The sequence below is a fragment of the Protopterus annectens genome, chromosome 1.part1 (assembly GCF_019279795.1).
Source record: "Protopterus annectens isolate FY-2018-M chromosome 1.part1, PAN1.0, whole genome shotgun sequence".
Lineage (NCBI taxonomy): Eukaryota > Metazoa > Chordata > Ceratodontiformes > Protopteridae > Protopterus > Protopterus annectens.
The window spans coordinates 806006074-806022040 of record NC_056726.1 but is presented as its reverse complement, the minus strand read 5'-3'; the positions used below and the strand labels follow the sequence as shown (position 1 = coordinate 806022040).

General features: G+C 44.3%; 1 protein-coding gene across 1 annotated transcript in view; it reads left to right on the top strand.

Moving 5' to 3' along the window:
- Positions 1-15967, top strand: part of LIG1 (DNA ligase 1) — a gene marked incomplete in the record, with an annotated part of 1422011 nt that overhangs the window by 621232 nt on the left and 784812 nt on the right. Inside the window, 1 exon segment of the mRNA XM_044078332.1 lies at positions 9348-9424. Within this exon segment, the coding sequence (XP_043934267.1) occupies positions 9348-9424 (77 nt within the window).

Here is a 15967-nt window from a genome sequence, read left to right as displayed (position 1 = left end):
GATTGTGGTTTATAGTGTTTGAGAAAGAGAGAAGGGCTGTTGTGCTGTGACTAGGCCTAAAGCCATGTTGCGAGTTGGATAAAAGTTTTTGTGTGAGATATTTCATGAGTTGAATATGCACACACTTCTCCATGATCTTAGCTAGTGGTGATAGAATGGCTATGGGTCTATAGTTAGACAGTTCAGTGGAACTGCCCCCTTTGTGAAGTGGTATGACGTGTGAGCTTTTCCATATGTCAGGGATTGTGGCTTCAGATATGGATCGGTTAATAAGGACAGAGATGGGGTAGGCAATTGCATCTGCAGCCTTTTGTAAGTAGTCTGCTGGGAGGAGGTCAGCAGCCAGGGTGGTTGGTCTTAGTTTCCTAAGTAGGGTTTTAATGAGTTGAGTGGGGACTGGTTGGAGACGAAAGGGAGTTGTACCTTTGGAATTGGTTGTGTTAGGATTGGAACCAGTGGGTGAGAGTTGGTTTGCTAAAGTTTGGATGGTTTCAGTGAAAAAGGTGTTAAAGGAGTTGGCAATATCTTTGGGCGAATTTTGATTGGTGGCAGAGGGGTTTGGGGTGGTGGATTGTCCTGGGTGGAGGAGTCTTTTTATTCCCATCCAGAATTTTTGAGGTTTAGATTTGTGTACTTGTTGTAGGCGGTAGTAGTATTCCTTTTTGTCTGTAGTTACAGATTTTTTTGCATCATTTCTTAGTTGCCTAAATAATAGTATACCAAATGTATGCCTAAATAATGGAATACCAGACCTGCCACAAAATCAATGGGCAGAGGCACAAAAACAAATTGCAGCCCTCATGGACATGAGAGCTATTCAAAAAGTGCCACAACAGGAACAAGGACAAGGATTTTACTCAAGACTGTTCTTGGTCCCCAGAAGGGACAAAGCCTGGAGACCTATACTGGACCTATCTACTCTAAATACTTACCTGGATGTTCCGAAATTCAAAATGTTGACACTACAGCAACTTCTTCCCATGCTGGGCAAGAAGGCTTGGCTTGTTACTTTGGACCTCAAAGAGGCATACCTGCATGTCCCAATCAGACAAAATTGCAGAAGATACCTCAGATTCATAGCTGGCACAATGCATTACCAATTCTCTGCACTGCCCTTTGGCTTATCTACTGCACCCAGGGTCTTCACAAAATGCCTGGCACCAGTAATTGCATTTTGCAGACAAAAAGGAATTCAAATATATCTCTACTTGGATGACTGTCTTATTCAAGCAGAGAGCAAGGACATTCTTCTAAAGCATCTGGCGTTTGTAAAAAGATTACTAATTTGCCTAGGGTACAAAGTAAACGAAAAGAAGTCAAAACTAGTGCCCTCACAAGAGATAATATTCCTGGGTGCCAGCTTAAATACAGTGGCCCAGATGGCTTATCTCACGCCAGACAAACAGACAACTGACTCAGTACTTTCAATTGATGGCAACAAAAACCCAACTCCCTGCAAGAAAAATTTTGCAGGCCTTGGGGTTCATGGCTTCCTGCATACTACTAAATACCATATGCCAGACTGCATATGAGGAAATTACAATGGTACCTAAAAAGTGTTTGGACTCAACACTGTCACAGTTTGGAAACAGTAATACCACTTATTCCCTGCCTACAACAGGAGGTTCGATGGTGGGCACAGGCATGTCACCACAACAAGGGACAGCCTTTCATTTTACCCACAGCCAGGTAGACACTTTGGATTACACCTGGGGAGCACACATGGCAGGAAAATGTATTCAGGGCAAGTGGGCTGCAGACCAAATGCATCTTCACATCAATCAAAAAGAGATGCTAGCAGTACAAAATGCCCTAAATGCTTTTAAGGACCTCCTGCATCCAGGACAACTATTACTAAAGATGGGCAACACCACAGTTATGTGGTACATAAGCAAGGGGGCACTCATTCCTATCCCCTCTGCAGACAAGCCATGACTTTGTGGAACACAGTACTGACCTATCAAGTTAATCTGCAAGCACAATTCCTGCCAGGAAAGAAAAATACTGTGGCAGACGACTTAAACAGAAACATCATGGATCCTCACGAGTGGAAATTAAATCCACAAGTATTCAGCATGATAGCACAAAAATGGGGTGTGCCCAGACATAGATCTTTTTGCCTCCCCTCTGAACTGCCAACTACAGAAATTCTGCACAAGGACTTACCACACACAAGCATGGAAAGTGGATGCTCTCTCGTTCAGCTGGAAAACCCTAAAAGTTTATGCCTTCCTACCACTGCCTCTCCTTTCAAAGGTACTCCTAAAAGCCAGACAAGAAAGGCCAAAAATGATCCTTATTGCCCCAGACTGGCCACACCAGCACTGGTACCCAATCTTAAAGAACTTGGCTCAAGGCCCACCATGGATTTTACCTCAAATTCCTCATCTTCTGACTCAACAAAACAGTCAGATCCTAAATAATGGAATACCAGACCTGGGGTGGGGGCAGTGCCAGCTCAAAACCTTAAACCTGGCTGCATGGCAGATTACTTAGCCAAGCAGCCAACACCTCTCTCTAAAGCGGTTATGGATGTCATTTTGGAGGCCAGGAGGCCCAGCACCAGGAAATCCTATTCAAAAAAGTGGGAGAGATTCTGCGCCTGGAACCAGGCTCAAAGCTTTGACACTTTTGTTCCAAATATTCCTCAGATATTACAATAGTTAACTGAGATACTGGACAAAGGCCTATCCTTTTCATCCATTAAGATCCACGCCTCTGCCATCTCAGCTCATTACAACACTGATCTTCCTATTTTCTCTCATCCATTATTAAAACAGTACCTCAGAGGGGCTAAAAACATAAGACTGCCCCGGAGAGCACCAACACCAACTTGGGACCTCAACTTTGTCTTGGAAAAACTAACTTTACCTCCATTTGAGCCAGCCAATTCAGCAGAATTAAAAATGTGTCATGGAAACTGTTCTGCTTCTGGCAGTAACCTCAGCACGAAGAGTCTGAGTTATAGGCACTAATGGCAGTGGAACTTTTCATCATTTTTCATCAGGACAGGGTTTCTTTAAGAACAAACCCTACATTTATGCCAAAGGTGGTATCCAGTGTGGCTCTTAACCAAACTATTCACTTGCCAACATTTTATCCAAATCCCCAGAATAAAGAGGAGAGACTTCTGCACTCATTGGACATACACAGGCAGTTACGCTTCTAATTGGACAAAACAAAAGCTTTCAGGAAATCTGAGCAATTGTTTGTAGCATATGCTGCAGGATCACAGGGAAAGGCTATTTCAAAGCAGACCATTTAAAAGTGGATAGGACACTGTATCCGTTTCTGCTACACACAGCATGGAAAAACTGTACCTAGCAACATTAGGCCACATTACCACCAGGGCAACAGACACTTCAACGGCCTACCTTAGAGGAGTGTGTACCCATCAAGGATATTTTGGAAGCTGCAACTTGGAGTTCAGTGCATACCTCTTAGAGGAGTGTACCTATCAAGGATATTTTGGAAGCTGCAACTTGGAGTTCAGTGCATACCTTTACCAAGCATTACCACTTGCCTCTTTACTCTAAATCCAGAGCTGGCTTTGCCACTGCAGTGCTGCAGGGCCTCATAGCCACCCCAAATCCTTTATAGACCCAGCCACCCAACCTCAGCTTTTGGATTCAACCCAAGTGTAATGACTGCAGCAGTGAAACACGATGAACATAGTACAGTTTTGTACCTGCCATAAATGTAGATGTTTGAGTGTATTCACTGCTGCAGTCCAGGTTACCCTCCCTCCATCCCCACTTTCTTAGCTGGGACCTATGTATACCTTTCTACCCTATACAACCTATGTGGTGTATTTGCTTGTGACTGAAGGTATTGTTCTTATTTTTTATGTATGTTTTATTAGCAATATGTATTGCCTACCTATTTGGGGGCACCTGACATCTGGGGCAAGAAAAACTGAAGAAAATGGCGTCGGCTGCATCTTATATACTCCTGGTGCACTGACGTCAGGGAAGAAACGACAGCAACCGACGCCGGACCAAGACTTTGGAACTCTGGCCGACTGCGGGACCGCCAGACGGCAGGATAACAAGTGTAATGACTGCAGCAGTGAATACACTCGAACATCTACATTTATGGTAGGTACAAAACTGTACTGTATTGGATCCTCAGAAACTATTCCCTCAGATGGGTTCAGAGCCACTGTGCAGGCATCGGCTTCTGTGGGCGTTTTCAGACCAACTCAGTTATATGTAAAGCCATGTTCAGCTTCCAAGCCAAAGACTAAAGCAGCTCTAAAGACAAAGAAACAAGTACAGCATTCTCCAGGACAGGCTTCCATGCCTAAAAAACAAATGCTCAAAATGGCCGAAGACCTTATTACCTTGATCAGGGGTTCCCATCCCCCTCCTGATAAGAGGCCTAGGCAAGAGACAGAATATGAATCTTCAGAACAGGTTTCCATTTCCTCTGATTCCTCCTCTGATCAGGAATACTCTCTTCCTCCCTATGAGGATTCTGATGCTGAAGAATCTATTCCTTCAGCTTCTCCTCCAGAAGATTTCTCCTTTGGGGAAACCCTGCATACCATGAGGGAGCACTTTCATTGGGAGAGCCAGGATTACTCAGAATCTTAGAAAAGGCTCAGAGATTTTCTTTTACTTCCTCAACACAGGCCCCTTGCTATTCACCCTGTTCTGGACATTGTAGATGATGTTTTTTTTCTGGAGTCTATCTCCAGACTCTATACCCCCTGCACCGGTTAAGCCAGACAGATACTACAGGGTCCCAGATTCCCATAACATTTTTTATAAAAACCCTGCTGCTGACCCAGAAACCAGATTTCGGGGTCCAAAGGGAGTCAAAGCTTCCACTGCTAAAAACCCTGGCCCCTCTGATAGGGATTCAAGGGCACTGGACAGATGGGGGAAAAAAGTTAACACTTCTGCTACTTTGGCTGTAAGGGCCTTAAATTGTCAATTTCATATGCTTAAATATCAGCAATACCCAATGTCACTATTAAAACAGAAAATGTTGACCAACTCTGAATGTCCTGAAAACAAGGAAATGCAGGATTTATTGCATGCAGCTGAACAAGTAGGAAAACATACTTTGCAATGTGGTTTTGATTCTTTGGAGGTCTTTTGTAGGGCCGCTGTAACGGGTTCTGTGATTAGGAGGCATGCTTTGTTAAAGGAACAGAATGTGCCTGATCATATTAAAGCAAATAAAGATGCTCCATTACAGCATGATATAAGGCAGAAGAGGTGTTGAAGAAAATGGAGGATAAAGCGAAATCTATGCAGACAGATGAGGATTTCTTACAGGTGTAGCCACCTAGATTTAGCAGGAACTGGCCTTCAAAAAACCGGTCCTTTCCAGTGTCAGACAGGCCACAAAGAGTCAGGTACAGACACCCTAGAGGCAGATCCCAGCCCCAAGGCTCATACAGGTCTAAGCAATGAGGTGCTTCTACCTCCAAAAGCGGAGAAGACAAATCTCAGCCTTATAGGAAAGAGTCACAATGATTTTCCTCTAACAGTACCAAGCACTTACCTTTTACAAGCTCCCTTAGGGAGAATACTGGCACTTTTTTCACAAAACTGGCACATGATCACCCAAGACAAATGGGTCTTGAATATAGTGTCTCAGGGCTACAGGTTCCACTTTCACACCCTGCCAAAGGCAAGAGGCATGCCAGACCTGAAACAATCAATGGGCAGAGGCACAAAAGCAAGTTTCATCCCTCATGGACATGGGGGCTATTCAGTGAGTACCACTACAGGAGCAGGGACAAGGATTTTACTCACGACTTTTCTTGGTACCCAGAAAGGACAAAGCCTGGAGACCAATACTGGACCTGTCTATTCTAAACAGTGTTCTGGACGTTCCAAAATTCAAAATGTTGACTCTGCAGCAGCTGCTGCCCATGCTGGGCAAGAAGGCTTGGCTTGTAACTTTGGACTTAAGAGGCATACCTGCATGTCCCAATCAGACAATCTTGCAGAAGATACCTCAGATTCATAGCTGGATCAATACACTACCAATTCTCTGCACTGCCCTTTGGCTTATCTACTGCGCCCAGGGTCTTCACAAAATGCCTGGCACCAGTAATTGCTTTTAGCAGACAGAGAGGAATTCAGATATATCCCTACTTGGACGACTGCCTCATTCAAGCAGAGAACAAGGACATTTTACTAAAACATCTGGCGTTTGTAAAAGATTACTAATTTGCCTAGGGTACACAGTAAACGAAAAGAAATAAAAACTGGTACTCTCTCAAGAGCTAATATTCCTGGGTGCAAGCTTAAATACAACTGCCCAGATGGCTTATCTCACGCTAGATAAACAAAGGCAACTGACGTCTTGCTTCGAAATGTTGGCAACAAAAACCCAGTTATCTGTAAGAAAAATTCTGCAGGCTTTGGGCTTCATGGCATCCTGCATTCTGTTAATTCCATATGCAAGACTGCATATGAGGAAACTACAGTGGTATCTAAAAAGTGTTTGGACTCAAGATTGCCACAGCCTGGAAAAATCAATTACACTCATTCCCTGCCTGCAACAGGAGTTTCGATGGTGGGCTCAGGCCGGTCACCACAACAAGGGACAGCCTTTCACTTTACCCACTGCCAGGCAGACAATAGCAACAGATGCGTCAGATTATGCCTGGGGTCAGACATGGCAGGAAGATGTATTCAGGCACATGGCCCACAAGCCAAATGCTTCTTCATATCAATCTAAAAGAAATGCTGGCTGGAAAAAATGCACTGACAGCTTTCAAGGATCTCTTTCTTCCAGGACAACTGCTGATAAAGACGGGCAATACTACAGTCATGTGGTACATAAACAAGCAGAGAGGCACGCATTCCTACCCCCTTTGCAGACGAGACGTGATTTTGTGGAACACAGCACTGACTTATCAAGTACACCTGCAAACTCAATTCCTGCCAGGAAAGACAAATACTCTGGCAGATGAACTAAGCAGAAACCTCATAGATCCTCATGAGTGGAAACTAGATCCACAAATCTTCAGCATAATAACAAGGAAATGAGGACGCCCAGACATAGATCTATTTGCCACCCTTCACAACTGCCAACTACAGAGATTCTGCACAAGGACTTATCACAAGCTAGCAATGAAAGTGGATGCTCTATCATTCAGCTGGAAAAACCTTACAGTATATGCCTTTCCGCCACTATCTCTCCTCCCCAAGGTACTCCTAAAGGTCAGACAAGAGAAGCCAAAAATTATCCTGATTGCCTCAGACTGGCCACGCCAGCACTGGTACCCAGTCCTAAAGAGCTTGTCTCAAGGCCCAGCCTGGACATTGCCTCAAATTTTTCATTTACTGACCCAACAGAACAATCGGATACTGCACAGCCAACTCAAAACCCTAAATCTGGCTGCATGCCGAATGATGTAACCATCCAGAACACACCTCTCTCCAAAGCAGTTATTGATGTTATTCTGGAGGCCAGGAGGCTCAGCACCAGAAAATCATATGCAGAAAAGTGGAAGAGATTCTGTGCTTGGAACCAGGCACAAGGAATTGACATGCTTGTACCATTCATGCCTCTGCCATTTCAGCTCATTACAATACGGACCCACCTATTTTTTCACATCCACTACTAAGGTAGTACCTCAGAGGTGCCAAGAACATAAGACCCCAAGAAGAGCACCAATACCTGCATGGGACCTCAATTTTGTCTTGGAAAAACTCACACTGCCTCCTTTTGAGCCAGCTAATACAGCTGAGATAAAATTCTTGGAAAACAGCTCTGCTCTTAGCAATAACTGCAGCAAGAAGAGTCTGAGTTACAGGCACTAATGGCGGTTGAACCTTTTATAATTTTCCATCTGGACAGGGTTTCTCTGCGGACAAACCCAACATTTATGCCTAAGGTAGTGTCCAGTGTGACTCTTAATCAAACAATTCATTTGGACTTCTAAAGACATGCATCTGGAGCATTTCTCCCTGGGCCTCCGCTGAAAACAGGCTCTGTGGAACCTAGTCGGACATTCCCGGTCAACAAATGTTAAATAAATAAAAATAAAATAAATAAATTTGCCTACCTTTTATCCGAACCCACAGAATAAGGGGAGAGACTTCCACATTCTTTGGACATACACAGACAGCTACGCTTCTACTTGGACAAAACTAAAGCTTTCAGAAAATCTGAGCAACTCTTAGTGGCATATGCTGCGGGATCTCAAGGAAAAGCAATCTCAAAGCAGACAGTTTCCAAATGGATAGCCCACTGCATTCGTTTCTGCTATTCTCAACATGGCAAATCAGTGCCTAAGGGCATCAGGCCACACTCAACCAGAGCAGCAGCTACTTCAGTAGCCTTCCTCAGAGGAGTACCAACTAAGGACATTTTGGAGGTTTCAACTTGGACTTCAGTGCACACTTTTACAAAGCACTACCACTTACCTCTTTACTCTAAATCCAGAGCAGGCTTCGCCACTGCAGTTCTGCAGGGCCTCATAGCCACTCCTAATTCTGTTTAGGCCCAGCCACCCAACCTCAGCTTTGGGATTCAACCCAAGAGTAATGACTGCAACAGTGAAACATGATGAACATAGTACAGTTGTGTACCTACCATAAATGTAGATGTTCAAGTGTATTCACTGTTGCAGTCCAGGTTACCCACCCACCATCCCCCTTTTCGTTGCTGGGACTTATCTGCACTTCTCTGTACTATACAACCTATGTGGTGTATTTGCTTGTAGATGTAGAATACGTTTTATTTTAGTGCATACTTTTTTATTGGTATAATTTTTTAGCCTACCCTTCTGGGGTCACCTGACATCTGAGGCAAGAAAAACTGAAGAAAATGGCGTCTGCTGTATCTTTTATACCCCTGGCGCACTGACGTCAGGGAAGAGGCGACAGCAACGGACGCCGGATCAGGACTTTGGAATTCAGGCCGACTGCGAGTAGCCTGCCAGCAGGATAACCCAAGAGTAATGACTGCAACAGTGAATACACTCGAACATCTACATTTATGGTAGGTACACAACTGTACTTTTCTTTTGGCCCAGACAGCCCTGGGTCCTTCATGTACATTGTGATCTCCCTGTAGGAGTGATTACCTAGACCAACTTTAGACAAAGCTACATGGTCATCCATCCAAACCTTTTCCAAACATTACAAGCTGGGCAGTTGTTCAGGGCTAGGGCACTGCAGCAACCAGGATGGCTGACATCTCACTCAGTGGAGTTCACTTCTAATAGCCCAGTGAATAATAAGTTGGATGTAGATAAAGGCGAATTGTCAAAGTTGTTGAGGATTGAGTTATATCTTGTCAAATGCTACTGTTTTAATGCAGAATATATCTCATTTATGCTTTTGTGTTTTTCACCTATTTATTTATTTTTACAGTCCATGAATAAGAAGATCGATATTATTAAAGGAATGTTTGTTGCTTGTCGGCACTCAGAAGCACGCTACATTATTCGGTTAGTTCCATTTCATTTTATATGTATATATTTTTTCAATGATTGAAAGGAGAGCTTTCTTGCTCTTTGAAATGTATTTTTTAAACTTTTCCAGTTTGTGACAAGCTATTAGTACTTTTCTCTAACATTTGGGTTACCATTTTTTTTTTTGACTGGACTGGTCCCACTGTGATGAAACCCATATATGGGGGGGGTGGGGTGCAAATTCTTGTGCTCCAGTACGTTAGGTAAGGACTGTGTAGTTAGTATAGTGAATACTTGGTTCAATCATTGTGGATATAAAGCATGCTCATGCAATAATTAGTTTAACCAGTAAATGGAATAAACTTGGAGATCACGTAGTGTACCGTGCATTGCATCTTTTCATACAGAGGGTTATGAAGAGTTTTTCATTGAGCCACACTCAAAGGAAACATAATTGTATGCCACTGTCATGTAGTTTCCCCGCATTGTAGCTGCACACAATATAAACAAATCACTGATGTTCCATGTAGTGGAACATGCTGAGATCTCTTGAAATTCATATCATAGCTCAAATGTTCTGTTGCTGAAGTAAGCACAATGATAACTGAATGACAGGAGTGTGTTGACATCCAGGTCATACTGCTGCTCCCACTCTGGGATACCAGGAATTCTGTTGCAATTTCAGCCATTGATGCTGTTGGGCAATGCTGATGTTGTAAGGCGATGGTTCTTGTAGTCAGATTGCAATAGATTGTGGCTGATTTCTTTATAGTTTGCTACTGGATCTCCAGGAGCATTAATTTTGTACTGGAGACCTGCTTGATTTGAAAGACTACTAGCTCTTGCAGTAATTAATCTGTGGATTGTTTTTTTCTTGTAGTCCATTTGACGACCCACCACTGGAGCAGTAATCAAGAGGCTCAATCCTCACCACAGACACCAGTGGGGGACGTACCCTTGGGAGGATAACAAGTGCACACACAGTATTTCCAGATGTAGCTCTCTGTATCAAGTGAAATTTTCCTTAAGAGGACACATGGACCACAGTCAGTCCGGGGCTGGTTTCTCCCTCTTCCTCCAGATCCCCAATAAGACTCTCCACTGGTATAGCTGTAGAGTTGAGATCTCAGCTGATTGGCCAAGCCAAGACCTCCAGCACCCTCTGTCCAGTCACTGCTTCATGTCCCTGCCCAAGTAGCTCTCACACACACACACACACACACACACACACACACACCTGGGAAAGGCTGACACATGTTTACTAGCTATGCCCCCTTTTGCCTAGACTATAAGGTAGGTTTCACTGCCCCAAGCCAGCTCCTTATCAGCTACTTTAAGGCCCATAACAAAGGGTGTCCAATCTTACTGTGTAATGTTACTGTTAATACAAATGGTAATTTGACCAAGAGCAAACTATTAGGAGTGACCCACACAGTGTGTCACCAAATAAATATGCAAGTACTCTTAAAATGTAAATATCCCTACAAAGATCAGCCACAGAGAAAGGTTTAAATATATTTAATAATAAGTAATATAAGAACAAGAAAATAGTATACATTCACAGTGACATCAGAGTTCAGTTCAAAACCATATGAAATATTTAAAATAACATTGCAGTGCAGTCTCAAATAAATAAAGAAAAACTTCTAAACTAAGCTTTACTATACTCCTGACTATCTAAGAGAATTATACTGTTCCCTAAAAACTTAATTACAGAGCAAGGCAAATGTGGTGAATGGATCTTCTAGTTGCCAGGTCAAAGACAGAATATAGAATGCTGTCTCTCTCTAGAGTTCTCAAATTAATATCTCTAATATTACTGCTGGGCTAGGTTGCACAATGACAATTTCTTGTCATCTGACTTCTAGTCTCCAGACCCAAAACAACCATTGATGGCATCTAGTAGCATTTAGCATCTACCTATAAAAATACATAGACAAGGGCTTTTCCTCAGATCTTTGGCAGATGCTAGAAGTCATAAAAACAATAAAACACTTCCAAGACAATACAGAAATGTCCCTAGTTTTAGACATTGTCTCTCCTTGATGAATTGAAACTGAAAGCTATCATCGTTTATTGCATAGCCATAAAGTAATTTAATTTCAGCTATTTTTCTGAAGTTTTGGTGGACTGAAGTTAACCACCTCTGTTCCAGTTTCCACTGTTAAAATATATACATTTAAACAGTTACAATAGTGCTTATACATTTCTGTTCTATTCCTGTAGGGCACACAGTGGATACATTTCAATCACTTTGCAAAAGTCTTTTACAACACACGTCTGTACAAACAAATTAGGTATACATATGATATACAGTTCTAATACATTTGTAACATAAACATCTTATATGAATCATGTCGATGTTCACAAATGACATAATTTACAAAATTCCAGATAACTGGGCTTGGCATTATCTCCTTTCTTCACACTTCTTCCCCTCTTGAAGACTCAAGCTAGTTTTTCAAGTAACCCTTGAGAAACGTTGCTTGAGAGGGATGAGCATATCTGGAAATACATTACCCCATTCCCCATCTTGAGATTCCAGCTGCCTTTGCCTTGCTGACCCCCATTACAGTGTTGCAATGTCCTGCCCATATGCCTGCAACCCTAGGCTCTACCATAGTAATTTGGGGATTTTGCTGGCTGGCTCCCCATAGCCATAGATTCCCTTCAGCCTTCTCCTGCCTTCTACAGCAAATACTTAGGACCAGAGCCTCCCTATCATGCTAAGGTTTCATCATGTTAACATGGTACAATGTGTGCCCCTGCCTCCTGCCTAGCAGTTCCGCCATGGAGTTAACATCACTGATCTTCCTTACCACTTTGAAGGGTCCCTTCCAAGCTGCCTGTAGCTTGTTGTGTCTGACAGGAATGAGATCCATAACCTGCTGTCCCACAGCATACTTTCTAGCTTGAGCATTCCTGTCATACCAGACCTTTTTCTGCTGTTGGGCTTCTGCCAGGTTCTCATGGGCCAAGCCCATCAGTTTCCTGAGCCTTGTCCTGAGGTTTAGGACGTATGCCACAAACAGACTCCTTGTGGGATTCACACTCACCCTTCCTCTCATCAGGAATCCTATCTAGAGGTCCCCTCACCTATGCCCATACAGCAATTCATAGTGAAAAACCTGTGGATTCTTGTGGCACCTCTCTGTAAGCAAACAGCTGGGGCATATATTTGTCCCACTCCCTCTTAAACCGGTCTGCAAAGGCCAGTAGCATGGTCTTTAGTGTAGAATCTAACCTCACCACCAGACCATTAGTCTGGGGATGGTAGGAGGTGGTCTTTAGGTGCTTCACGCCACAGTGCTTCCACAGACAAGCCGGCAAATGTGACATGAAGTTGGCACCTCCGTCAGTCAGTATTTCTTTTGGGAAGCCAACCCTGCTGAAAATCTCTTAAAAAGGATTTGCCACCTTTTCTGCCTTGATGGAGGAAATACACCACAGGGTATCAGGTAGCATAATCTACTACCACTAGGATATACTTCTTCCCTGTGGAACATGGGGTACTCTAGGCCCCACAGTATCCATAGCTACCCTCTGAAATAGCTCCTCAATTACAGGCAAAAGCATCAAAGGAGCTTTGACCTTGTCTCCTGCCTTGTCTACTTTTTGGTACTGCTCACAGGTCCTGCAGTACCCTGTTACATCTCTAGAAATCCCAGGCCAATAAAAGTCCTGCATACTGCATCTCTTTGTACTCTTTATGCCCATATGACCTGCAAAGGGAATGTCATAGGCTATGGCTAGAAATGCCAGACAGTAGGCTAAGGGCACTACCAGCTGCTGTATTCTATCATCCTCTAGCCTTACCTCAGGGGTCCACTCTGTATACAGTAACCCTTTGTCCCAGTATACAGATTCCCCCCTTCCTTGAGAATCGGGTGCCTCCCTGGCTACTTCCATTAAGCCTTGTAATGTAGGGTCTTAGAGCTGAGCCTTTCTCAACTTTCTCTTTGTAACCCTTCCCAGCTCCCCTTGCACAGGAAGTCTGTTGTAGTCTGACAGCAGTGCCTCACTGTCACCCTGGATGTCCTTCAAGAATGCAACTGCAGTCCTGACATATATGGGTTGTCCTGCCTCAGGCAGCCCCTCGGTCGGCCGGATTCCAAAGTCTGGGTCCGGCGTCGACTGATGTCGCCTCTTCCCCGACGTCAGAGCGGCTGGGGTATAAAAGCATCAGACGACGCCATCTTCTTCAGTCTTTCTTGCCGCGCAGTGCCCGAAGCAGAAGCAGTTCACAAGTGCCGGTCGGCCAGCTCCTGTGTTTTCAGTTACCGAAGTCATCAAAAAGCTAAGTACCCCATTGGGGAACCTTTTCTTGCCTCAGCCGATGTCAGATAAAACTACAAAAGTTAATAATTGTTTGTCTTGTGGTAAACAAATACCTCATAAGGACTTCCATTCTTACTGCCTTCCCTGCCTGGGCCTAGACCACGACGTCTCGGCCTGTGCTGCCTGCGCTTGCTTCAATAAGCGCACTCTCAGGCGCCGGGCAGAATTTGCTGAAGACTTTTTTGGGGAAAATTTCTCCTATATCATGCCGTCGGAACAACCGACAACACATATTTCCAAAAAAACGGAAGGACCGGGACCGACATTCTCGGCCCGCGGTTTCCACCAACGACACGCCAAAGCCTACCGCGAGTGCATCGGTCTCTTCGGAGGCGGTAATTCAACCGCTCCAGACCAACGACACCACTTTACCGCACACTTCGGTCCCGGAGGTTACCCTGGTGCCGGTTGTTGATTTTCCTCCTGAAACCGAAGCCCAGGACTTACCTGACACCATACCGGTGGATAAAGTTACTCCAGCACGTGGTGCAGCTAGGCCTCCGGTCCCTATGTCCATCAAGGCCTACACACGTGCTAAGGCTGCCATCCAGGCTAAGGCTCACCCTCCTAAATCCTTTTCCCAGGGTTCCACTTCTGATAAACAGATCCTGACTTTAGCTGCAGATCTAATTTCTTTAATCAGAGGCTCTCAGGCACACCCAGACAGAGGTTCTCAGCCGCCTGCAGATAAAAGGCCTAGGGTTGAGCAGACAGATGCCCTTTCCTCAGATGAAGCCTCTGGGGACTCAGACCATTCAGATTCCCAGGAAGAATCCTTCCAGGCCTACGAGGATTCTGATGCTGATGAATCCATTCCCTCTGCCGCTCCTCCAGAGGATATTTCTTTCGGGGAAATTCTCCACTCCATGAGAGAGTATTTTCAGTGGCAGGGCCAGGATTTCTCTGACTCCAGGAAAAGGCTACGTACTTTCCTTAAGTTACCCCAGCACAGGCCTTTAGCTATTCCACCAGTGTTAGATGTATTGGATGATGTGTATTCAGACTCCAGTGCTTCCCCTGATTCTCTCCCTCCTGCTCCTGTCAAGCCAGACAGATATTACAGGGTTCCTGAAACTCATAAGCATCTCTTTAAGGCCCACTCTGTGGATCTAGAAACTATTTCTCAGGGGCCCAAAGGAGTGGCCACCTCCACGGCCAAAAACCCTTTGCCCGCAAACAGGGAATCTAGGTCCTTGGAGAGATGGGGCAAAAAAGTTTATACCTCAACCACCCTTGCCATGAGGGCACTTAACTGTCTTTTTCATATGTTTCAGTATCAGGATTTCTTGATGGATGATTTGCAGAAAAAGTTAGCCTCTCCTGAGCCTTTATATAGTAAGGCCTTGCAGGATTTGGTTCATAATACTCAGCAGGTTAGCAATCATTTTCTTCAGTGTGGTTATGATGCATTGGAAGCTTCATGTAGGGCAGCTATGACAGGGGCCGTCATACGTAGACATGCTTGGTTGAAAGAACAGGCATTGCCAGATCATGTTAAAGTAAAGCTCCTAGATGCACCTCTGGAAAAACAGAAGCTATTTGGTGCTAATGCGCAGGATGTGTTGAAATCTATTGAGGAAAAGGCTAAATCAGTACAAACAGTCAAAGATTTCCTCCAGGTTCAGCCACCGAGGTTCAGCAGGAATTGGCCTTCAAAGAATTGGTCCTTTCCAGACACTGACAAGTTCCAAAGGGGAAAAAACAGACGTGCTCGAGGTAGAGGGCAATACCGAGGCTCTTACAGGGGCCGCCAATGGCAACCAACTAATCAGAGAAGTGGCACAGGGACTTCTACTGCTCCACAGGGACAATCACAATGACTTGACTTTGACACCGCCGACCAAGGCTCAAAGACAAGCACCTTTAGGCGGAAAATTATCCTTATTTTCAAAGAATTGGCACGTTTTAACAAAGGACAAATGGATTCTGGACATAATAGATAAAGGTTACAGGTTCCACTTCCATACCTTACCAACAAGACAAGGCATGCCAAACCTGCCACAAAATCAAGGGCAGAGGCACTCATACAAGTTTCAAACCTGTTACAGATCAAAGCAATAGAAAAGGTTCCTCCTCAGGAACAAGGTCAGGGATTCTACTCAAGACTGTTCCTTGTTCCAAGAAAAGAAAAGCAATGGAGGCCTATACTGGACTTGTCCGCTCTAAACACTTTTCTCATTGTGCCAGAATTCAAAATGCTGATGTTACAGCAACTTCTTCCCATGCTGGGCAAGGGGTCTT